General features: G+C 37.6%; 1 protein-coding gene across 1 annotated transcript; it reads right to left on the reverse strand.

Moving 5' to 3' along the window:
* Positions 1 to 1,140: 1,140 nt before the first annotated feature.
* Positions 1,141 to 25,427, reverse strand: LOC140465837 (pyruvate dehydrogenase (acetyl-transferring) kinase isozyme 2, mitochondrial-like). The gene is made up of 11 exons (XM_072561669.1): positions 25,096 to 25,427; positions 19,664 to 19,805; positions 17,293 to 17,364; positions 15,891 to 16,075; positions 15,066 to 15,155; positions 13,032 to 13,109; positions 10,865 to 10,938; positions 9,481 to 9,579; positions 9,147 to 9,257; positions 8,907 to 9,020; positions 1,141 to 3,784 (listed from the first exon to the last, which is right to left on the reverse strand). Exons 1-11 carry the CDS (start codon positions 25,211 to 25,213, stop codon positions 3,641 to 3,643), a joined length of 1,227 nt encoding a protein of 408 aa, XP_072417770.1. The 5' UTR covers positions 25,214 to 25,427; the 3' UTR covers positions 1,141 to 3,640.
* Positions 25,428 to 26,081: the final 654 nt, after the last annotated feature.

Here is a 26,081-nt window from a genome sequence, read left to right on the forward strand (position 1 = left end):
TTGTGTGTTTTTTGAATGACTTAGTGATTTGAAGTAGGCAGTGTAAATAACAAGGGTATAGGAACTTGTTGCTAGAAAATTAGTAATAGTGACTAATGGGCTGTACGTGGAATATCCATGTTCCACAAAATGAAAAGTAAAAAAACAGGCTATAAGTAAATTCTATGACTTATGAACACCACACAATTGGTCAGAGACTTACATCAGATTAAAATCATAATTTGTTCTGACGCATTCAAAGAAATAGGATCAGAAAACAAACAAAATACACTTTGCAAGAAATCATTTAAGGGTAAAGTTGCACCTAATCTACAAAATGTCAACAGTAATTACTTGAATTACCAGCAAGGAAGACAGTTTAAAGCAATTTGCTAAAGTCACATTCAATAAAAGAATTCTATATTCTCCAGATTGGAAACAATGTTTTTTTGTATAATAATCAGAAATCCTAATTTTATTGTACATGATCAAAAGTCTGAGGGGTACTCTGTCACTTGCATTTCAATGTGTAATCACTAATCTGTAGATATGATGGATTATTTCTTCCTTGATCAAACATACTGGAAGTAATGAACCTTGTACAGCCTGGCAGAACAGCCACACCCTAGTTGTTTTTTTGCTGACAGTTGCTGTTACTAATCTCATTAACATTGAATTGAAAAAACAGGACCTTAAGTGCCTTTTCATAAAAAAGATTAACTGTCATATCAACAAAACTAAAAAATGAAAAATGCATCACGTGGATGATTCATTTGTAGAACTTGATTGATTGATTGAATATTTCATTAACATAACTTAATAGAAACATATCCAGTATCTAACTCATGTTTAATTAGCCAGTTTATAACCAAATTCATGAGCAGCTCTGTGTGATCTGGGAAGGAGAAAGGAGAAATAAAATAGGAGCAAATTACTGCAGATGCTGGGATTGGAACTAAAAACAAAAAAATAAAAAATGGTTCAAGCAGCTTCCATGGAGAGAAAGCAAGCTAACCTTTTAAGTCTAAATGACTCTTCAGAGCTGATGAAGAGAAATAAAATATTTTGGGTAAAGAACCTACTCAAAAATAAAGCTCGCTCAAATGATCCAGCTTATTGCTTGCTCAAATATTTAGATACACATTCTAAAATTGATAACTATTACTTTTTATTTTTACTTTAATACTTCAGGATTTATACAAGCCATCAATATTTGTATGTTTTCATTCCTGTGCATGAAAAATTGAGCAACTTCAAAACATAGCCCACTCTTTATATATATTGTCTTCCTGTGAGTAGCATGTGAAGCTTCCATTAGTGAAAACCCAATTTAAATCAATTGGTAGCATTACTTTGGTCATTATTCGATAGCAAAAAAAAAAGGAACTTTGGTGAATCTGCCATGAACAGTATATGCAAACCTTCAGCAGTATTCACTACATAGTCAGACTTCTTACAGTGCATTCAGTCCATTGCAACAGTTCTATTACCTAGCACCTTTTCCCCAAATCCCTGCATACAATTCGTATCCAAATAGTCCATCTAATGCCTCCATTGAACTGGCATTCGCCATATTTCCAGGTCCTACAACAAGCTGAAGGATACCCATAATTTAATTTAAATGACTAGGATAATCTTTGTCATGTAGGTGAAGATTATACATCATTTTTACAATTGTAATTCTGATGATTCGAAACCTTGCACAACTCAAATATGAGTGGATCAGATAAAGTTATCAATTTAATTTTTAAACGATTACCAAAAGTTTGAATTTTTAACCAAATTTGGAAAGTTAAAGTTTGCCAAGAATACAAATTAGGTCCTTAAAACAATCATGTTGTACATGATATATTTCCAAAGACATATATAATGCTGAGGAGTACAAATATACAATGATGAGCTACAGAATTGTGAAGAATAAAGTCAGAGTTGGTAGTAATCTCACAACCGAAGACAGTGGTTGTGCGTTAAGTAAATTCACATTAAAATTAGAAATGTGTTTAATCTTCCCAAAACAAATTATTTTAAAATCAAACAAGGTTGAAGTTTAATCAATCATTTTAGGATCTACAAGATTTGTGCTCTAATGTTTAAAAAAAGCATTTGTATATTGCAACAGCTGAACAATTTAAAAGACTAACAATTCACTTTTTGTTAATAAACACATCTTTGGCACATCTTACATCAAGCACATGTACAGATTTACACATAATGTATATACAGATAAAAGAAACATGTAGCATTCCACCAGTACACTTACTAGAAATGAAGAATTGGAGATAGACCATCTACAGTTGATATAGAGGTAGTATAAATTTAGGGAGCAGATTGTTGCAAAACTGAAGGACAGTTGAGATTTAAAGAAAAAAATAAATTTGGACAGCATTTCAAATAGGATTATAATAGCAAAGCCCTGGGGAAGGGATAATAGCAAGGCAAAGGGAAATAAACCAAGGAATGAAGGGTTCTAAGAATTTAGTGGTCAAAAAAAAGCTTACATGGGCAAACATACACTATATAAAGGTTGTAACACTGAACTTCATCACAATTTAGAATATTAAAACAGAATATTTTGAATCTTTAAGTGTTTATGACATATGATTTATCTGACTTTGGAAAAATTCCAGCATTGAATAACCAGAAAGATAAAAGGTTGAAGGGGCCGAGCGAATGTTATATTTCAAGTAACTTAAATAAAACCAATTAACAAGGAATATTCCCTGTACTAGAAAAATGCACAACAAGATATAATCTCAGAATGGAGTTAAATTAGGAAACCCTTCTTCCCATGAAAAAGATTTCAAGCAGAGCTTGATTAAAATATCACTGATACAAAATCAATACTGGAAATTAAAAGGACCTGAAAATGGCAAGAAACCGGAGGTATGAAGCCCTAAGAAAAATAATAAAGGTATGAGACAAACTGAATTTCAGAACTATTTCTAAATTTCAGAGTTTAATTCTATCTGAACTCAAAGTAGTCCAGGAATCAGTGATGGATAGAGATTTTATAATCACCTATTCATAGAAGGTAAATACATACATCCCTAAAAAGATGCAAATTTAACTCACTTAATCATACTATCTGTAAGCTACTTTAAATGTATTTTAACTTATTGGTTTGTTAAATGTCATCACTTAATCGATAATGTGCACAGTACATGGTTGTATTTTAAGCTTCAAGTTTGAGACATTTCTTCTTTGTAATGTATGGCTTAGAATTTGAATTTTCAGTGAGAAAAAGCCCAGATTACTCTGGACCGCTGATATTTCTACTTACACTCCTAATTTAGAATTTAAACCAGAATCTTATTGTTATGTAATATCCTTTTTTTAGAAAATAATCTGACACTTGAAGCTTAAATACTAAACAATGCCACTATCTTCTCTCCCCACAATAAATCAATAAAGATCTCTTGACTCTCAACAGTAATATTCTGCAAAAGTGAAATAAGACAAAGATTTCTTTTGAATCAACTCTATGTTAATCATTTGAGAAGATTCCTCATTTTAATTATTGCTTCAATATTATTAAATGCTCGAAAGAGCCATTCTGTAGTCTAAAAACCCCATGTCATGACTGATTGGCTTTGTAAAACTGAGAATGGACAGAGAATCATTTTCATTCTTTTCTGTAGAAATGAACTTATGAGCTCCTGCATCATTGCTGAATCTTGTGTGCCGCCATGTTCTTTGGATCACTGCTAGGTACACACCAATCGTCAGCCTCATGGCTATGTTGGTAATGTCGCCAAGCAGATTTGTTATAAACTGGTAGTCTCTCTACTGAATCTTTCGATAGAGCCTGAAAGGGAATGTAAAAATACTAATTAGTAAACATGCAATTTGAGTAAACATGCAAATTACTTACCAAAAATCCACTTAAGCTAATTGAAAAATAAAACAACAGGAATTAAAATGCACTGCCTCAATAGATTTTTTTTCTCTGGCAGGGAATTGTAAACTTTCAAACTCAACATTTGACTGCTTTGAGCAAAGTAGACAATGTTGACAGTACAAAGTGACTAAACAGTGCTTTTAGTGTTTCCCTAAGTGCAAACTGATGGACTGAAAAAAATTGTTTCTCTCTTCAGAATAAGACATTATCGATAGTCTCAGTCAGCCCTTGACCAGGAACGGCAGACAGAGATAGTAGAATGAATCACAGTACAACTCTCCAAATTTGAAATATTACTCATCCCACCAGAACGTATTCAGAAAATAAAATGAAAATCTGTATCAATAAACTTAAGGGCTACCATGCACATAGTATTGGAGCAGTAACTTGGAATGCTAAAATACCTTTTTAACCATATCTCAATCAGCTGTCACTATTTACAGAAGGGTTTGGGAGAAAATTTGTCACCATTGTCACAGAGTGGGCGGCACGGTGGCACAGTGGTTAGCACTGCTGCCTCACAGCGCCAGAGACCCGGGTTCAATTCCCGCCTCAGGCGACTGACTGTGTGGAGTTTGCACGTTCTCCCCGTGCCTGCGTGGGTTTCCTCCGGGTGCTCCGGTTTCCTCCCATAGTCCAAAGATGTGCGGGTCATGTGAATTGGCCATGCTAAATTGCCCGTAGTGTTAGGTAAGGGGTAGATGTAGGGGTATGGGTGGGTTGCGCTTCGGCGGGGCGGTGTGGACTTGTTGGGCCGAAGGGCCTGTTTCCACATTGTAAGTAATCTAATCTAATCTAATCTAATCTAATCTAATCTAATCTAATCATTGTTGTTTCTCTTATCTGATGTTTTAGTCATATATAAGCTACTCAAATCTAACCAATGTGCATATAGTCAAGCTATGAGATTTGAAACATAAATGTGTTACAATTCTCTTTTTTTGGACAGGTGTCACAGTGACTGCAATTTTCCAAAATTCTATTTTACAGAAAGGACATGGGACTTCTTGTCTCGATAAAACTAGAATCTCTTATCTGAAAACAACATAATGGTGAAACTAATTTAAACTTATCACAGTGCATGCCAATCAATTTTAATAATCCTTGATAAAAGATAAAGTTCATTGTTAAAAATCAGACATATCATAATCACATCAAAACTATATTAAATACCGTCAGCAGGATGCTGCAAGAAAAAGTAGATGTCAATTCACAATTATCCACATATATACAGCAATGGCCATGCACTAGAAGCATTCAAGAAACTGACACCAATTATTGCTCAGATCTGATTTGCTGGGCTGCAAGAAGACAAAGCTAAATGTTTAGGATTCCTTAGCCAACAGGTAGTAAAACATTGTCGCAACAGGTAATTTTGTCAGTGTTTGAACACAAATATCAGGGTTCAGAGACTGTCTGTTTTAAAAACTGCTCAGACTTGGTCCAGTTTGGTAGTGAAACCAACAAATGCTGGAGATCACAGCAGGTCAGACAGTATCCATAGAAAAAGAGCTCTTCAGAGCTTTGAAGAAGAGTCATCTAGAGTCTCCATGGATGCTGTCTGACCCGCTGTCATCGTCAGCACTTGTTGTTTTCAGTATAGATTCCAACATCTGCAGTAATTTGCTCCAGTTTAACAGTTCTGTCCTTGCTATTGCACTAACTGTATACAATTAAGGCTAATGGTTTCATCTTTGTTTATACATTTATTAGAATTAGACAAAAAGAACACATAACCAATACCAGAAACACAGCTTTTCATCTGTTTTGAATAATCAAAATTTTGGAAACAGTTCTAGACCCATTCATTAAAAGTTCAACTTTTTTGTTCCAAAACCAAAAATTTACATAATCACAAGTAAATTTCTAATTGAAACTGCTTGTACATTACTTTCTTTAATGCAAAAAGTAATCAGGTTTGATTGCAAAACTATAATAAAAACAATTAATAAAAAGATGGAACAAGATAGAGGTCAAATGATTTCACTAAATTATAAATCTTTCAGCTGAACACCAAACAATGCATGTGTTCAATGAGACAGAAGCTGGCTTGAACTTGTGGCAAATACACAACAATCACCTCACTCGAATACCATGATCGATGGCTCAATTTCTCGTGTAACAAGGTCTAGCTTGGGCTGTGGGATTTTCATAAGTACGCTATCGGTTCTAACACAAACCTTTAAATTTACTATATGTAAAAAAAAGCTTTGGATTTGGGGAAGAAAAAGGGAGCCAAGAACATTCCACAGACCAAACTGTGTGTGTGAATACTGACCCAGAAGTATTGTGGCCAACCCACAGCCATCCATACAGCCAAACTAATGCCTGCCACGATACAGATTTCAGTAATACACTAAGTTATTGGAACTCTACTCCACCTCTTTCTCTCAATTTAGATTACTTCATACAAATTCTTCATTTACATAGTATTGACTTGTCGCATAGTTTTCCATTATTTAGATCTTACTCTATGCAATTCAAATTCAACCAAAGAATTTGGAGAGCTAAAAGGGGTCACGAAAAGCCTTTGGCAAACAGGATTAAGGAAAATTCCAAAAAAGTGTTTTTTAGATTATATGTATAAGGAGCAAGAGGGTAGCTAGGGAAAAGGGTAAGTCCACTCAAGAACACAGGAGGGAATTTATGCAAAGAGCTGGAGGAAATGGGTGGGGTATTTTGCATTGGTATTCACAGAGACGGAGGATATGGTGGATGGTGAGTCTTGGGAGGGGTATGATGATAACCCAGAACATATCAATATAAAAATTGAGGTTTTGGGAGTTTAGAAAAACATTAAAAGTTAGCCAAGTCTCCAGGATATGATTGGATAAAGCCCCGAATGCTGAAGGAGGCAGGTGAGGAAACTTCTGGGTCCTCTTCAGTCACGGTAGAAGTCCCAGAGGAGTAGAGAATAGCCAATCCTGTTCCTTTGTTTGAGGGGGGCAACAGGGATAATATGGGAAATTGCAGGCTGGTGAGCCTTAAATGGTAGGGAAATTACTGGAGAAAATTCTTAGGTCTAGGATTTACTCACATTTGGCAGAATATGGACTTATTAGCGATAGCATGACTTTGAGGGGGAAGGTCACATCTCAAAAACTTGATTGTATTTTTGAATAAGTGACAAAGATAATTGGATTAGGCTAGAGTGGTAGATGTTGTTGAAGTGGATTTTAGCAAGACGTTTGACAAGGTCCCTCATAACAGGCTGATACAAAAGGTGAAGTTACATGGAATCTGTGGAGAGCTTGTAAGATGAATACAGAATGGACTTATTCACACATGACAGAGTAGCAGTGGAAGGGTGTTTTTCAGATTGGAGATCTGATGCCAGTGGTGTTACACAGGTATCAATATTGGGACCCCTGTTGCTTGTAAATATACATAAAATGATTCGTAGGAGAATGTAGATGGCCTGATTAATAGTTTCATAGATAACACAAATTGGAGGAGCTATGGATAGTGAGGAATGCCAGACAATACGTAGGATATGGAATGGCTAGACACTTGAGCAGAGAAATGGCAGATGGAGTTTAAATGAAACAAATAAGATGTGATATTTTGGAAGTTACAAACCAGGAGGGAATTATACAGTATATAGCAGAACCCTTAGTTGCATCAACATATAGGGGGATCTAGGAAGACGGTTCCTTGACAGTGGCAAACAAGTGGATAAAGTGGTCAAGGCAGTATAGGTTATCTTGCCTTCATCAATCGGAGCATAGAGTATTAAAAGTTGACAAATCATATTGCAGCTGTATAGAACTTTAGTTAGGCTACATTTGGAATATTGTATTTTGTTGTGGTTGCCCCCCTAGCAGAAGGATATGGAGGTTTTGGAGAGAGTAAAGACTGTTTACCAGGATGTTGGCTGGTTTGGAGGGTATTACCTAGGAGGAGCAATTAAACAAACTTTGTTTCTTTTCACTTGAACAACAAAGGATGAGGGAGTAATCAGATAGAAGTTTATGAGAAGCACAGAGAGGATGAATATTCAGACTCTTCTGCCCATGGTAGAAATGTCAATTAGTAGGGAACATAGGTTTAAGGTAAAAAGGACGCAAATTCGAAAGGAGATAAGAGACATGTTTTTTTTAAATACAGAAGGTGGTAAGTGTCTGGAAAACTCTGCCAGAGACACTGATGGGTACGTACACAATAGCAACATTTAAGACGCTCTTGAGAGATAAATAACCAAGCAAGGAATAGGGGGATATGGACAGTGTAGAGGAAAAAGGTTTTTAAGTTTAGAAAGGCATCATGTGGACTGAAGGGCCTGTTACTGTGCTGTACTGTTGTTTGTTCACCATGTTTTGCCTGACCTTGCTCTCCTTATTTTTTTGTACTGAGAGTATGAAAAATAAACCTTAAAATCTTTAATCCCTCTTAATTCTCAGTTCACTTTTGTATTTCATTACACCAAACCAAAGTATAAAAATGTAGTTTTCCCACTGTTGACTACAGTTCTGCCAAAATCATGCAACAACTGAGTTGTACATTTACTTCACAATAGATTTGGCTAGTTCAACTAATACAATGTTAAGCAAATACTTAAAGTTTCTATATTCAAAATTAGATTTACATTGTACTTCTGCAATGTGTGGTTACTTAATTTTATACCTTTCACCTCTATTTCAAGTAACACTACTGTAATTAAAGTTAAAAGGTTGTGGGTTCAAACCACACTCGAGACTCAGTCACCTCATTCACACTACACCTCAGCATAGTAACAAGGAATGTTTGCAGTGTTGGAACGGTTCTCTTTTACAATGAGAATTTTAATCATGATCACATCTGCTCACTTAAGTGGTTACAAGGAATCCCATGGCACCACCTGAAGAAAACAAAGGGTATTCATGTGGCTAATATTTACCCCTCCATTTGAATTTCACTTTCACAATCTACCGTCAAACAGCATTAAACAATGTTTTTGCACACAGTGACCACTTACTGTTTGCACTTCAATGTGAAGCTCAAAACAGAACAAATTGATACAATTTGCCCCCGAAAGAAAGCAGATGTTCACCTTTAGATAAATGACTGCATCAGTTCCATAACCCTCCATGGAATAGAGCTGAAGATCTCCTTGAAAATACTTGGCATAAAGTCTTGAAATAGGCAACCCATAGCCAAAACCAGCCTGAAAATGTAAAAGTGCAGAATGAGTAGACTACATTTGCAAAACAAAATTCATTAATATAGATTAAGAAAACAACACAGTATACAGAATGTGTTTAGAAATAGAAATAATATGAATAAAACATACCAGTGGTGTACCTCTGGAGCTTCCCAAGTGTGGTGTGGGAGCTGTGCTATACATGTAACTAAACAGCCGGTCTATCTTACTCAGAGGAACACCACCACCTTTGTCACTCATCTGTAAGAAACAGAGAAAGCAGATGATTAAAAAATGATCCTCATATTGAAGATTTATAAGAATAAATGGAACTACGACAACACTCCAGTGGAAATGCATTGTTTTTCATAACACCTGGTACACTTTGTTAGAAGCTGAATTGTCAGTTTAGACATCCTGTTTGCTGTCTTACAAAGTGCAGGCATAAAGTAATTCCAAAATGCACAACATCAAGAATTTTCACCTTAATTGTGACATCTTCACTGCCCAGTGCAACTTTCACTTTGATAGATGGAAGACAAGAACTGGATTCATAATTTTCTACAGTAGCTCTCATGGCATTCTTGAATAAAAATAAAAGATGTCACTGATTATTTTCACTTTTTTGGAAACAATGCAAAAAATGACATTCATTGCCAGGCAGAAAGTACGAAAAATCCATTAATTAAACACAAAATAGTCACACTACTACCGAAACGAATATTTTTTAAAAACTGATTAATAATGTTACCAAACGTAAAATGAGTGCATGAGAAAATTTTTACTATATTTAGAAAGCAATACTTTCCAACAGGATTTCTGGTTTATTAATATAAACAAAGGGATAGAGAAACTCAGCTGGTTTGACAGCATCTGTTAAGACAGAAACTGAGTTAATGTTTTCGAGTGTGACTTTGAAGAGTTCAAAGAACATTAATTGGACTGAACATTAATCCTGGACTTGAAATTATTAACTGTGTTCTCCCCACAGATGTTCCCAGATTTGCTGTGTTTCTCCAGCATCTTGTGTTTTTACTTCAGATCTCTAGTGTCCATAATACTTTGCTTTTATTAGTCGCGTATTTAAAAGTTAATAAATAAGGTACATAACATTCACTGTAACAAGAAATACAACACTACTGAACTTTAGAATTACAATGTAGATTTATACACAAGTTGTATTTCAAAGTCCATTAACCAACGGACAAACAAACATTGATTAGTTGTCCTTTGTATCATAGCCATGGCATATTCCCATATAACATTTTAGTGTTGACTCATTCTCCTCTGCAGCTATTGCTCTCACCTGAATCTTAAGTTGTACCTCTGATTTGCTTATACTCCACCCTGTTCTTGGTTACTTTCTCTTACGGACAACTTAATGAACTCAATTTAAATCAGACTATTGTAGCACAAATATGTTTACATTTGCATTTTAATAATACATGTTATTAAGAAGGAAATTGCACTGCTTAATGGCCAGGAGACTAAAGGTTTACAAAAAGCATATAGTTGTCAGTTGTTTTCTCACCAGGCTTCAGCACTGAAAAGTTACTCAGTTCTTAACATCAAATGATCAGTTACTTATGCAGAAATTGAGAAGGATTTGTTTTTTAAAAATGGATAAATTAGCAAAAATAAATAGACAACCCTTAACTCAGTATCTTGGTTAAGGATGGATTTTGCATACATTGTCTTTGATTAGTTCCTCTATATTTTGTACATATTTTAACTTTTAAGAGCTTATTTACTTGCATTTCTTGCCTAAAGGGGAAAAACATTTCTTCTGGAGTATGGTAATACTTTAATAGCATTATTGCACAACATCACACTGCAATATATACAACGTTTTACAGCTGGTTTCTTACTTTGAAAAGTTCAAACAGCATGTGATAGAGATGAGATGGTACATAGACAATATGGACAGGTCCTGAACCATTTACTGTTGGAACAAAAGAAATTATATTTCAGAAGGAATTATCTTTCAAGTAGTAGTAGCAGTGTACTTAAGACAGCACATGATACACTGCAAACAGTTCAAGATAAATTGCTTTGGGAGGAGGTCAGGGCAGATTTATTGAATTACAGCCAGACTTAATGGCTAAACTATAGACCAAGATTACACAAACTAGGATTGCAAGTCATGCAATTTAGAAGGTTAAGGGCTAATTTGATGAATATTTAAGATATCTAGGGCAAAGACATGATAGATAGACAATAATTATTTCTTTGGGTTGGGAAGTTTAGTACCAACACTGCTAAATATTAGTGCCAGACCTTTCAATTTTGAAGTTAGGAGAGGAAAACACTAACATGCAAAGTAATAATTATTGAACTAGCAGAAGATGGTAACGAACAAATTAGACAAAGGACATCCATCAGACGTGATCTATTTGGAGTCCCTGATGGTCTCATACAAGGTGCTGCCCAGGAGGCTGCTAACTAAGAAAAGAGCCTATGGTGCTGGAGGCAAGGTATGGCATGGATGGAGGATTGGCTGACTGGCAGAAAGCAGAGAATGAGGATACTGCCATGACGGCAGTGGTAATTAGTGCAGTTCTGCAGGGGTCAGTGTTGGGACCAAAACTATTCATGTCATACATTAACAATTTGGATGAAGGAACTGAGGGCATTGTTGGTTAGTCAGCAGATGACACAAAGATAAGTGAAGGGACGGGTAGTATTGAGGAAGCAGGGAGGCTACAGAAGGACTTGGACAGGCCAGAAGAGTGGGAAAAGAAGTGGCAGATAGAATTCAAGGTTGGGAAAGTATGAGGTTAAGCACTTTGGTAGTAAGAGGTGTGGGCTACTTTCCAAATAGCGAGAGACTTTGGAGATCTAAAGCACAAAGGGACATGGCGGTCCTTGTTCAGGATTTTCTTCAGGTTAACATTCAGTTGGCAGTTAGGAAGACAAATGCAATGCTTGCATTCATTTCAAGAGGGCTAGAATCCAAGGGCACAGATGTACTCCTGATACTGCACAATGCTCCGTGGGACCACATTTGGAATATTATCTGCAATTTTGGGCCCCATATCTAAGGAAGATGTGCTGGCGTTAGCGGGGGTGCAGAGAGGGTTTACAAAATGATCACAGGGATGAAGGGCTTGTCATATGAGGATTGGATGAAGAACCTTCAGTCTGTACTCAATGTAATTTAGAAGGATGAATGGGATCTCACTGAAACTTAGAATACTGAAAGGTCTAGATAGAAAGAACGTGGAGAAGATGTTTCCACTAGTAGGGAAGACTAGGAACCAAGGGCACAGCCTCAGAGTGAAGGGATGACCCTTTAGAACTGAGAAGAGGAATTTCTTCAGCCAGAAGGTGGTGCATTTATGAAACTAATTGCCATAGAGACCTGTGAAGTCATTGTGTTCTCTTAAGACAGATACATAGGTTCTTGATTAGTATGGGTTACAGGGAGAAGGCAGGAAAACGCGGTTGAAAAACAGATCAGCCACTATCAAATGGCAAAGCAGCCTCAATGGGCCAAATGTCCTAATTCTGCTCCTCTATCTTATGGTCATATATTATGGCCTGATGGAATAGTCTCATGCAAACAGCAACTCACGTTACATCAATTGTTAACTTTAAAACTGAAATTGATGAATTTGTAATGATCAATGTTAAGACAATGATGTAAGACAGACATAGGCATATGAGGTAGGGTCAGATAATTCATCAAATTGAATAGTGCAATCAGCTTGAGGAGCTAATGACATACTCCAGCAATCAGTAGGTATGGTTGGGGAGGGAGAGAAAGAGAAAAAGAATTATGCAAGTTAGTTAACTATAAATGTGAATGATAAAGAAATTAATAAAAAACAAAACCTGCTATGTCAAGTTGGAAGGATATGCCGGTCTTAGGCTAAGACAGACATTAATAACTGCCGAATAGCAATTTCATAAGGCTTATATATTTATTTTTGAAAGGAACAGTTATATTGGAAAAAGGAGCAAACAGCACTAACCAGATGTTCCAGGTTGCTTTGATCATCAATAACAGTTATAAATTAATACACGCAACTTTACCATTGTATTGGTCCACTTCCAGTGCAGGAGAGTCCATATAATATTGGTCACAAAGGAGTTTAGCAGTTTCATATGCATCTGTGAACAGTAAGCGGATAGTGACTATCCATATAACAACAGCAATCATTTTCAAAGCAAAAATGCATATGTTAATATAAAACCATTTTATGCAAAGCTTCTACATCTCAAATTACTTGCTACATGTGCTTTATGATACAATGGAACTTCAACAATGAGGCTGTTAACAAATCGAATCCTGATATGGACCAATTTGGTGAACATTTGAGACAAGAAGCAAATGTTTTCCAGTGTGTGAAAATGTTGAAAAAAAGGCAGATGAATCAACAAAATCTACATGTACAATGCTCTTACTGGCTGCAGTATTGGCAACACAGGAAGAGATATGGAAATCATTAAGTGCTTTTTGACCAAGGGAAAAAAGGGAAAGTCAATTTTCATAACCATCTAACATCTTGGAAACAGTTTATTACTACTTTCCATACATTTAAAAAAAAAATGTATTTTGATATTCAAAAAAACTGAATACTTGCTCACTAAAAATAAGTGTAAAAAAATGTCACTGCCACTTTGTTAAAATAGTAAGACATTAAACACTGATATATCACACGTTTTGCTCAAGACATATTTGCTTGCTAGTACAGAACATAAACATTACAAAAAGGAAACAAGATTTACAACTCTCATTCATCAGGATTATGGTAGAGACTATTCCAACCAGGCTTGGAAAATAGGACACCAATTTGAATAGCATGAGAAAAGGGTGATTGTTTGAGCTATTATTAGCATGGAGATGCAGCCAAAGTAGTGAACTATCGATCTTAGTTCTCAGACTTACCTACTTAGTGTGAGAATTAAGATTGACAGTAGACGATTCCTGCTGGATCTCCCTGTCAATGTTAGCCCAAACAATTAGCACACTCTTATGCTGTATAAATGTGCACTTCCTTTTTTTAAGCATGCTTCCTGTATCCTAGTCCTGATTAGCACAAGATAAAAGCATTCAAATTTTTATTTCCTTTCAGGGATGTTTAAGACATTAGATGTTGATGTTTCCTAGATACTTACAAAGAAATATTTGTGAATTGATAGATATGTTGTACGAGAAGCTCAGTATCACCATCAGATTATAGCAGCAGCCAATCATTATATATAAATAGTTACATTGTTAGCTTTAAAGATGTCATAGGCTAATACTAGAAACAAAAATTATGGAGTTAAGGGGGTATGTAAACACAAATACACATGAAAACATCACTACAAAGCTTCAATGCTGATTTTAAAACGTTTGCATAGATGTTTCACAGATTTTAAAACATCTGCATATTAATTAAGGAACCAGTGTACATGAGCAGGGATATCTTGCTACAATCATCCAGATCCTTGGTGAGACCACACTGGAGTACTGTGTGCAGTTTTAGTCTCCTTATCGGAGGAAGGATGTTCTGGTTATGGAAGGAGGCATTTAAATGTTTACTAGATTGATTCCTGGGATGGTAGGACTGGTAGGAAGAGATACTGGATTGGTTATGAGGTTTAGAAGCATGGTGGTTGGTGACGGTAGGGAAATCTCACAGAAACCTATAAAATTCTAACAGGACTAGACAGGATAAATGCAGAAAGGACGTTACTGGTGACTAAAGAATCCAGAACCAGTGGTTACAGTTAAGATATGGCATGTGTCATTTAGGACTGAAAGCAAGAGAAATGTCTTCACCTACAGAGTGGCGAACTTGCCACAGAAAGCCTTTGGGGCCAAAATCATGAAGACTTGAAGATATGGTTTTTAAGTCTGAAGGACTCAATGGGAACAGGGTGAAAATGGGAACAAACGATTTGGATGATCAGACCATATAGAATGGCAGAGCTGAATGGCCTATGCCCCCTGCTATTTTCTATGTTTCTCTTCCACTAAAATTTATGAATATGAAAATTCAAAACAGATTCTGATTGTGGAAACTTATAATTCCTAATCAATACATGAAAGTACTTTCCAGAGGGGAAAAAAAAACATACCTCTGATGACATTTACAACTTCACAGTCTGGATCAATACTGCCTATGTGCTTGGGATGAGCTGGGTTTGTTGTGCCATCAAAAATTAGTGCTTGGGAAAGAAGAAAGTATTAAATATTAGCAGATTAGATTTTGACTGTGACAAAAGTGATCAAGAACTTGATGACAATAACCCTGTCATTCATAGCATTAAAACACAAATATTCAATATATGCCATTGTTCACTGTGCATTGCACTGGTTACCTTTAAGGAAAGATATTAAACATATTGAAGGCAGTTCAGAGAAGGTCTACCCAGGCGAGTGCATGGAAAGAGTGAGTGGTCATATGAGTAAAGGTTGGACAGGTTAGACTTGTATATGCTAGAGTTTCAAAGAGTGAGACGCAACTTTGAGTGAAACATACAAAATACTAAGAGCTCTTAATAGAATAAATGTAGAGAAAAAAAGATTTCCTCCTGAAGTAGAATCTACATCTAACAGTTGCTGTTAAGTCAGGGGGTCACCCATTTAAAACAGGGGAGGGGTGAAATTTCCTTTTAGCAGGTTGAATGCCTTTGGACCTCTGTGCTTGAAAAGATGGCAGAAATAAAAGAGTCCTTGAATATTAAGGAAGAGGTAGCCATATTTCTGTGAAGCGAGGCGGCGAAAAGGTCATAGGTGAGAATGAAGATTTGAGGTTACAATTAGACATGCCAAGGTCTTACTGAATGGCCTATTCCTTGTTTGTATTACATATTACATTTTTCAATTCTTTACAAAAGTGGTTTCTGAAATGAAAATTCACTCATGAATCATATGGGTTTTCTCACAAATGTTTCACTTACTATGCTGATTGATGAGCATTCTGATGGAAATACGACTCATGTAAAAGCGATCCAGAAAGTACTGTACATTTTGACTAGTGATGCTATCTTCTAAGTATGATTCCTTGTACTCAATAACACCTTGTGCCATTGTTGGAACAACATCATTATGCCTATTCCGAATTGTAATTAAGGCATCTGTAAAACTAAGATCGTGCAAAAAAAAAACAAGCCTTTTAGATATAGCACATATGAAAGCTTTATACATTGTTAGATTAGACTGATTTTATATCCAATCTTTCTACAGAAAGATTTAATAAACTAATGCAAGTGGTTGGCCCTTGATATCAGGCTTCCAGAATCAAATGTGAAAGACTAATATTAAAATATCTTAAAAAATCGTCGAAACAATTTAGTGATATTTTCTTCCTCAAATTGCCCTTACAGTCAAATCCCAAATGATATCAATAGCGAAGTTGATAAGCATTGAAATGCACAAATATGCTGTGGTAAACAAAAAGCACAAAAGTTTTTTCTCTTGTAATCAATAGTGAAAGTGACAATTCACATTTCGATGCCTTGGGCTCTTGCAAGCTCACAGAAGATCATTGGTGACAAAAATGAATTGAAGACCTTTGAAAAGGTATTGGTTCATAAACAGCCTTAAATTACCTGGAATCATAGAAGGTGCATTGGTGATTAGCATTGCTGCCTTACAGCACAAAAGATCCAGGTTCGAATTCAGCCTCGGGCAATTGTCTGGTGTGAAGTTTGCACATTCTCTCAGTCTGTGTGGGCTCCTTGGCTTTCCTCCCACATTCCAAAGATGTGCAGGTAGATTGGTCATGCTAAACTGCCTCAGTGTACAGGGATGTACAGTTCAGGTGGATGAGGCATGTCAAATGCAGGATTACAGAGATAGGGTCAGGGGCTCGGGCAGGTTGGGAAGATCTTTGGTGGGCCATCGATTCTAAGATTACCTTAAATTGATCTTGCTGTCAATTTCACGTCAACTTAACATATTTCAAAATGCTACCTCAAAAACAAAAATTGTAATGACAACCTGCAGTTGTTAACAGGGTTTTTATTTTACAAAATCATGAATACACTTTCAAAAGGTCGACCATACAAGACACCAATAAGCTGACTTTTTTGGCAAGTGTTAGATGAAGTCACCACGTAGCAACCATGCTTCTGTGTCAAAATGTCCTGGTTCCCTAATCACTCTGGAACATGACGGCTTTAAAGATGTGTTTATAATGCAGAAATCCTTCCCAATGTACTATACTGACTGCCGTTGGTAAGAAAGAGATTGCTGGTAAAGAACTTAACAAAAAGAACAGTTGAATATTCTATCAAAACTCAATAAGTAAATAACAATACTACAGTAAGTTGCAAATTATTTAATATTTTAAAAGCATACCTTGATAAAACTCGCAGATCATCAGGGTTCTTGTCATAAAACTCAAGAATATCCAAAAGACTTTGAACATACCTAAATGAAAAGAGAGAGTTAGCATGTATGAAGCTTCATTTATCTCAATGTACAAAACTCATGGACCAATAAAAGCAGTTAAGCAATTTAAGAATTAAAAACTCCATTGGTCATATCTAAATCAATTAAAACATGCTTGTGAGAGTGCTCTGCTGAAAAGACACATTTAGGGTAGCTTCATGGAGTTCAGAGGGCTCAGTATTTAAAAAAAGTTTTAGACCAGAAGATCAAGAGGTTTGAGGTTTTGAATGTTTAACTGAGGCAGTTTCACTGATTGCAACTACACTATTGTGCAAGTACATTTGGTTTTATTTGCTTCATTAAACAAATTTGCCAAGTTTTCTTAAAACTGTCAATTGCTAATCTTCAACATTACTGTAGCTGCCCTTATTTGCAACATTTGTCTCAACATGATCATCTGACGAAACTCTAGTCAGAGAACTGCCTTGACCAGAACAAATAATTAGTTCACTGGGTTCAAGCTCCATGTAAAACACAATGCTTTTCAAATAGTGAAAATCATCCAAAACAAATTCTTTAAAATCTAAAGGGAGTGACGTTATTCATTTGACTTCAAATTTTCAATTTTAATTTAAATGTTTTCCCTTATTTTTAGTAGGGAGCGGCAACCCTCCAAATACTAGCAACATCAGAATGCTATTGTACTGTTGACTTCACACCAAACTCAATCATAATTCAGGATCAATGTCCTTATATTTGCGCAATGTATAGTGATCAAGCACAAACAGTATCTAATCTTTATTCTTGTTAGATTAGGCATAGCAAGCAATAATAGCGCTTCAACATTTTTCCAGCAAAAATCAACTAGCTCAGCACAAACTGGTGACTTGAACTGGAAACTTCCAGACCTGTTAATTCAGTTGCACATTAGTTTTTCATCAGTTTACATGGTTAGAACATACACAATACTGCAAGAAGGCTCTGTATGGTTCAGATTCAATGGTACCCTATTTAATTATACTTGACTGATTGGTGCCTAATGCAATGTAAGCGCTTGTACTCTAAAAAAGCTCCAAGATTTTATACCATTCAACATTAGTTTCCAACACTGATTTTTTTTTAAATGAATGCTGTTCCTAAAAGCTAATTAACTTGGAAAATCTTGATATATCTATCCTTAACAATAACTGTAATATTTAAGAAAATAGACTTGGGGGCAAGTCAATTAATTTACTAGCATTTGTAAGCTCTCATATAAACTCGCTTATTATATCTTGATAATTTGGCAACCAACTCAAGACAGTTATACTGGTGTATGAAGGTGACACTAGTGCACTAGTACATGCCCACATTGGAACTTAAAATTAATTATTCATACAGAATTTAGAGAATGTCATGGAAATACAAATACTAAATACAAAGCAAAAATGTTCACATTCAGAATTTCTTAGCCAGTCTGTACACAAAGCCAGATTTACAAAGAAAGACCCAATACGGCCTCTTTCTGCTTAAGACATACTCAACTTTCAGATGGAAAACAGTACTTAACCCTTCCAGCCTCTTTTATAAAGTTCAACTGTCTGAGTGATACGACAGCCGAGAAAGTTCAGGCGTCAAAGCAGGAAATACGAAACTACTTACTACTCTCTCACTTCCTCCCAAAGCATTAAAAAATTTGATTTGAGGTTTAGTGACTGAAAATTAACACTGTTTTGAGTTCTAGGGATACAGAATTCACTTAAGGAGACTGTAGGACACAATAATGACTAACATACAAAACTGTAATGCTTCTCAGGAATGTTTTTCTGTACCAAAAAAGACTAAATTGTGGAATTATGCCTATCAAACTATAATGAAACAATGGCAATCAAATTTGTCAGTAATTTAATGATAGTGAGTGGATTAATAGGCTCTCACATTTCACTATCCATAAGCCATATTGAACTGGCTTTTACAATCAAGAAAGGCATAATCCAAATATGAGAAGGTATTTATATAAATAAGTCTCATAACTTAAGTGGGGGAAAGTTCACAGTATAGTTTACATAGTTCCAGTTGGATAACTGTCAGATAATTGAAACAGGATATATCAGCTTATATAGGTCAACTCATATCATGACCAAACATATTTAACCAGATGGCCAGTTTTAGTAACACCCTGCTAATATTGTCACAAGCATAAAGCTAGCATCACCGAGGTGGATGGAAAACATTTCAATATTGTACAATATTATTTGTCCTGCATTGAAAATTTACTGCTTTGAAGAAGCCACACATAAGAGACACATTATTCGAGGAGATTCTCACTTGTATGACCATCTTCTGTGTGGCTACTCACCAGCTTTGGACTAACTGAACGGAAGGTGTGCCAAGTAGCCGGTCTGGGAGGAGATTGATTTCCTTCATAATATTAGAGAGTCTCACAGGCAGCTCTTGCCTCAGAAACATAAAGGAGGTCTTCTCACAGGCATTTGTTGAGCCTAAGTGGATAAGAATGCAACACTGTACTTAAATGCCAAGTTTCAACAACTTCCACCCAATTTTATTCCCTTCCAAAAATAATAAGAATTATGCTACAACTCAGTTCCACTGTGCTTGCAACTCATAATAACATGCCTGATGCATGCAATTTAACATTGTCCTCACTTGATGTCCAAACACATACTGGAGGCTATGATTTATTTGCTGTTACGTTTGCTTAATTCTGTTTTCTGTCCTCATACTTTTACTCCAACTCTTGTGCATGCATGGAGCTGGTTTGATGGCATGAAGCATTAGCACATGATTTAATTTGGGAATACGGCAAATTAAATTCCCTCTTGAATCCCAAGGGCATGTGATGCAGGAAATCTCATGTATCAAATACATACTGGTATGTACACAGTTTGAGTAGGAAAACTCAAGCGATCGGTATTTAGTGTCCTGGGTCAGAAACACGCAACATTCTACATAATTCTTCTTGCTTTGAGTTTGATGTCAATGATGTCACAGAAAAAGGACATCTCCCAGAGAGGGAGAAACTGATTATAACTAAGACCATCTCCTGGGAATGTAACTGATCTTCCTTAATAAATATTTATATGTGTGTATGTGATGAAGTATGCATACTTCATATTAGGAAAAAAAATCTGTGTATTGCTTATTGGGAAAATTGCAATTTTTGGAACAGTTGTAAGGGCAGATACTGAAAGAAATGTCAAACTGGTAGCTGCTATAATCACAGAAACAAGTTTGCTCGCAGTTAACAAAGAAGTTATACTTCCTCTTACCTAGTATGCTTTTGCAAGCCTGATTAACCAAATTATAGCTAATTCTCCATGTTAATATCAATGTTAAATGGAAACATCTATGTACCCAGTAAAAGGTTTCTGCAAACTAAAGAGGCATGGGTCTGGAAGCTCCTTTCCCTCCCCTTACCATAGTTAGATGAATTAGTATTCAATAACCAAATAAGATTTTTTGACAGCTTTGAGTAATTGAATAACAGATAGAGGGCAGTTGAGGCTCAACGACCATAAAATAAAAAGAAACTGTGTTTCAAAATCCCAATTAAAATCCAATGACCTTATGGCAGGAGATGACTATGTGATCTCTTCTGCATTTACGATGGTATTTACATAATACCACATACAACAACTTTCATTTACGCGGTCTGAAAATCCCAAAAACATTCCACAGCACCCAAATAATTAGTACAAAGCACTGTGCTGCAGGAAACAGCAGAGGTTTGCAGGAGGAAAATTCAAACAAAAACAACAGCTAGAGCATCATGAACTTGTGGAGGAATGAAAACCATGCTGTGGCGAATGGTCCCATCCCGGATAGATCAATGACTATCTCGCGTAGGTGACAAGAGATAATTACTACTGCAACTTGGTAAATCAATTCCACCAATGTCATCATCACCTGAATCAAATCTCTGTTCCTGGTGTATTCTTTGTTCTTGAACGAACTGTGTTTCTATTTTCAGCTGCTTTCTAGTTAAAACTACGCAACTGTTGAGAATGCAATGTACCTAATGCACCACTGCGGTTCATAGAAAATGCTGGGATAATGTTTCTTTTCACCTGAAAGTAAGGTTCAATGGTCTTAGAACGATAGGTTAGATGTTTAAGATTGAAACGAGGACAAATTCCACTCAGTGGATTATTAATCTTGGAAATTCTGTACCTTTGTATTAGTGTATTTAAGAAGAAAAATAAAATTAACAGATATTTCAATACTGAAGGAATCTATGGATATGGAGAAAGCACAACAGATTTATGGAGAAAGTTTAGGCCCTGGAATAAAAGGGACAGTGGTAATGTGCATACAAAACTAGCTGAATGATCGGAAAAAGAGAGTTATGATGACAGATTGAACATATTGAATTGTCCACCTTGGAGACAGGAGGGCTAAGAGATCTGACAGAGATATTCAAAATGATGAGTGGGTTGGATAGAGTGGATAGCATGAAGCTTATAGAAGGTGTAAGAATGAGAGGGTATAGATTCAAAGCAATTTGTAAAAGAAGCATATGTGGTAAGGGAATAAAACTTTCTACACAATGAGTAGCTAGGATATGGAATCAGGGTGTAAGTTTGCTCGCTGAGCTGGTAGATTTATTCTCAGATGTTTCGTCACCATGCAATCTAATCATGCTGGATCCAAAACACCCCATTTCTATGAATTACCAAAAAGGTACATAAACAAGTGGCTCCCCCTTAGACCCATGGTCTCACTTCCTGGTACACCGACATACAGACTGGCAAAGGAACTGCAACGCAAACAAACAACTCAGAAGACCCAAGCTACTCCATCTGCTCTACCCAGAAATTCCTTAACAAAGACACCAATGTAGAGGATGACGAGGTCAGTTTCCTTCAACGTGATGGCCCTGTTCACATCAATAAACATCACCCCAGCCAAATAAACACTGGCTTCACTGCTAGACGAATCAAGGTTACAAATGCCTGACAGCACCAATTTCATAAGCAAGGATAGCATCCTCAAACTAGTAGACTTGTGCCTCAACCTACTTCACCTTCACCAACAAGATCTACAAACAAATCAATGGGATTGCCAATATCAGAACTCTCAGCAGAAGTAGTTATGCAGAAGTTAGAACAAACAGCTCTTCCCATGATCCAGCCCAAGCTTTGGGTCCACTATGTGGATGACATCTTTGTCATCACAAAATGCAAAAAAAATTCAAAGAAACCCACAAATCCATAAACAACATCTTTACTTCTATAAAGCACACCAAAGAAAGAAGACGAGAACAATAACACATTCCCCTTCCTAAAAGGTCACAGTAGAATGAAGAGCCAATGGAGAACTGCAGATCAGCGTCTACAGGAAAGTCTCACACACTGACCAGATACTTAACTACAATAGTAATCATGCCAACACCCACAAACAAAGATGCATCAGGACATTATTTAAATGGGCCACAACACACTGCAGCACCAAGGAGTTTGAGAAGCCAAGGAAAAACACCTACAACATATTAAGGGACAATGGGTACCCAATCGCAGTCCACAGATTCCTACACAACAGACCTCAACAACAAGACACAACATGCCCAGAAACTCAGCTATCCTGCCACACATTCAAGACATCACGGAGATGACAATCAGACTACTCTGGCCCCTTGGCATCATGATAGCTTATAAACCTACCACCAAGCTGAAACAGTTCCTGATGAATTTAAAAGGACCCCTTGCCAGAACAAACATCATATAAACAAAACCCTGCAAGGACTGCAGCAAACATTACATTGGACAGTCAGGCAGGAAACTAGTCACCAGAATACATAAGCACCAACTAGCCACCAAAAGACATGGCCAACTATCACTAATATCCATACACACAGACAAAGAGGGACACCAGGTTGACTGGGACAATAGATCCATCCTGGGACATGCTAAACAAAGACACATACAAGAATTCCTAGAGGCCTGGCATTCAAACGGGAACTCCAGTAACATATCAATTTGGACCCCATTTACTAACCTCTCAGAAAAAGAACCAGGTATGATAATCACCCACCACAACAGACCAAGACACACAAATAGCAAGCACGGCAGAATACCAGCAGTTCATTGGAGGCTCACTGAGGAGGTTACCGAGCATGGTGATGAAACATCTGAGAACAAATCTACCAGCTCAGCAAGCAAACTTACAACCTGATCCACAATCTGAGCTACAAACCTCTAAAATCACAAAAGGATATGCAATGTATTGTCTCAAAGTGCGGTAGAGGCAGGTTCAACTGAAATGTTTAAGAGGGCATTAGATGATTATTTGGAGAGAAATAAATTGAATGCTATGGGAGGCAAAGCAGGACACTGGTACGAGGTAATGATGCTAATTTGAAGAGCTGGTGCAGGTATGTTGGGCTGCTTGGTCTCCTTTTGTATAGTAACACTTCTGGGATTCTGTGAAGTTCAACAGAATGCAAAAATGTGGCTTGACTAAACATTTATGTTAGAAGGTAGCAAGGGAAAATGAAGGTAAATCAATATTTTAAAAGGAAACATTTACAGGGCTATAACAGGGGTACAAATGAGAGGGAACAGCAGAACAAACACAATGCTGAATTCTTCACATCTATCATCCTATGAATTTAACCTATCTTCACTCATTGCCTAAAGGTGGCTTCTAACTCAGTACAATTATGTCTTAAAAGATGTCCATCAAATTTAATTAACTTCCACTAGAAAATCTTTTTAAAAAACAACTGCTCAAACATGCTGTGACACATCTCTGGGATTGGGGAGACCCGTCCCAGTTCTTCTGGCTCAACCACAGCGCACATTACCATTACACCAAAACATCCTGATTGGAAAATAAATACCAGTATTAAGCATGCAAAATCAGCTAATCAGGACCAGCCTGTCCTGAATGTTTGAATTTCTTGACTTTTAGCAATCTTAGAGATGTGCCAACCTTTGGCACAAGTTTTTCAGGAAACTCCCAGGTTAACTGAAAATCAATGACCTTACACGTTCTCCATTGCATTCACTTTTGTTTACACTGCAGTTTAGTTCGTGTAAGCAGATGCAATGATTGCATTATTTTTGCAAAATGGGTAGCTATCCAAAACAGGCTTTTTAATTTCCAAGTCAATGATTGTGTGCTCCTAATGGCTTCAAGCAATAAACCCCTAAAAGCCAAGTAGCAGAGTTTTGTCTGATAACTATTTTGATGACCAATGGATGGGAAAAGGTCCAAAATTTTAAATCTGCAGCAGTGCGCAAAACATGTAAACATTTATCATGGGAGCGAAATTTCGAAACATTAAACTTGACATGACTTTGGCAATTACTTTCCAGACACACAAAAACAACTGCCTGCACGTTTCCATAAACGAGCCCTCTGCTCAATAGCGTGCCAAAAGTCAACTCCATTAAACATTAAATGCTTCAGATAAAAGCGGAATGGGGGATAGGGGCAGCATTTCACTAATACCCTTCCACACACACAAAAAAAAATTGATCAAACTCGTCGTGCATCTCATTCTTCTCTCTCTGACAGGGCGAGCTGAGTTGGCAGGGATTTGCGACCAGACAATATTACTTCCCCCCCCGCCCCCCAAAGAGCTCGAACCTGAATTGGGGGGGGGGGGGGGGGGAAGACTAGCCGCCCTTACAATACTCTCCAACCCCCCCGCCACCCTCACCCCCATTAGCTGGGGAGAGGAGGATGGTATGGACAAGGCAACCCAAGCTCCTCACAAACAAGCCTTGTTACCTCCACTAACCCAACATTTAAAAAAAAAACACTCACCAAAATCCAAAAACTGCTTAATGGAGAGCGGGGACGGCGAGAATTTGGAAAAATGGTCGATATGTTTTGGTACGTTGGCCAGGGCCGAGTTCTTCATAAGGAAGCGAACGAATTTCATATTTACTGCTGTTGTTGTTGTTATTGCAGCAGTCTCCTCCTCTACGCCCTCACTGTCCCCTGTACTGTGGGCTTGCTCTCTACCTCTCTACCCCCGCGGTGTCACTGTCCCCCTCCACCCGGAGTCCCCTCGGACACTGTCCCCCAACACCCGGGGCCTCTGTCTGTCTGTGTCTGTCTCTCTCTCACACACAGTGTCCGCTATGATACCACTGCTCTCGCGCTCTCTCTCTCTCTCTCTCTCTCTCATGTATCCCGGTGCTCGAGCCACAAGCTGGATAACAGACAGCCGCTCCACCAATCAGCAGCCTTCTCCGCGTCTGAGTGACGTAATCACGCCACGCCATCAACGTCTCTCCCCGGCGCGAGGTTTGTTGTTCTCCTTGGATTATCCTCCCTTCCCTCGCCAACCCTCCCCCTTCACTCCATCTTCTCCTGCCCCCACTTTCTATCTGCTTCGTTTCTCCCCATCACACTTAATCTCCCTGACCTGCTGTGCTTTCCCAGCAACACACTCTCCACACTTAATCTCCCAACCCCTCCTCCTTTCCCCCTAACCACTCCTCTTCTCCCAGCCCCAGTCTCTTCCCCACCCAATCCCCCACCCCCTTCTCTTTCCCTATCCAACCCCATCTCTTCCCCCACCCCACCCCCCTTCTCTTCCCCCACCCCACCCCCCTTCTCTTCCCCCACCCCACCCCACCCCCCTTCTCTTCCCCCACCCCACCCCCCTTCTCTTCCCCCACCCCACCTTCCCTTCTCTTCCCCCACCCCACCTCACCCCCCCTTCTCCCACCCCACCCCCCTTCTCCCACCTCACCCCCCTTCTCCCACCCCATCCCCCTTCTCTTCCCCCACCCCACCCCACC

This window comes from Chiloscyllium punctatum, chromosome 42 (assembly GCF_047496795.1).
Source record: "Chiloscyllium punctatum isolate Juve2018m chromosome 42, sChiPun1.3, whole genome shotgun sequence".
Lineage (NCBI taxonomy): Eukaryota > Metazoa > Chordata > Chondrichthyes > Orectolobiformes > Hemiscylliidae > Chiloscyllium > Chiloscyllium punctatum.

Excerpts from the sequence above, each read along its gene's own strand:
- LOC140465837 (XM_072561669.1), bottom strand. The coding sequence starts at position 25,213 with ATGAAATTCGTTCGCTTCCTTATGAAGAACTCGGCCCTGGCCAACGTA. Across the intron at positions 13,110-15,065 it reads AGTTGTAAATGTCATCAGAG|ATGCATATGAAACTGCTAAA; the intron begins GTATGTTTTTTT and ends TACTGTTCACAG. Across the intron at positions 9,580-10,864 it reads TGCTGTTTGAACTTTTCAAA|AATGCCATGAGAGCTACTGT; the intron begins GTAAGAAACCAG and ends TTTTTATTCAAG.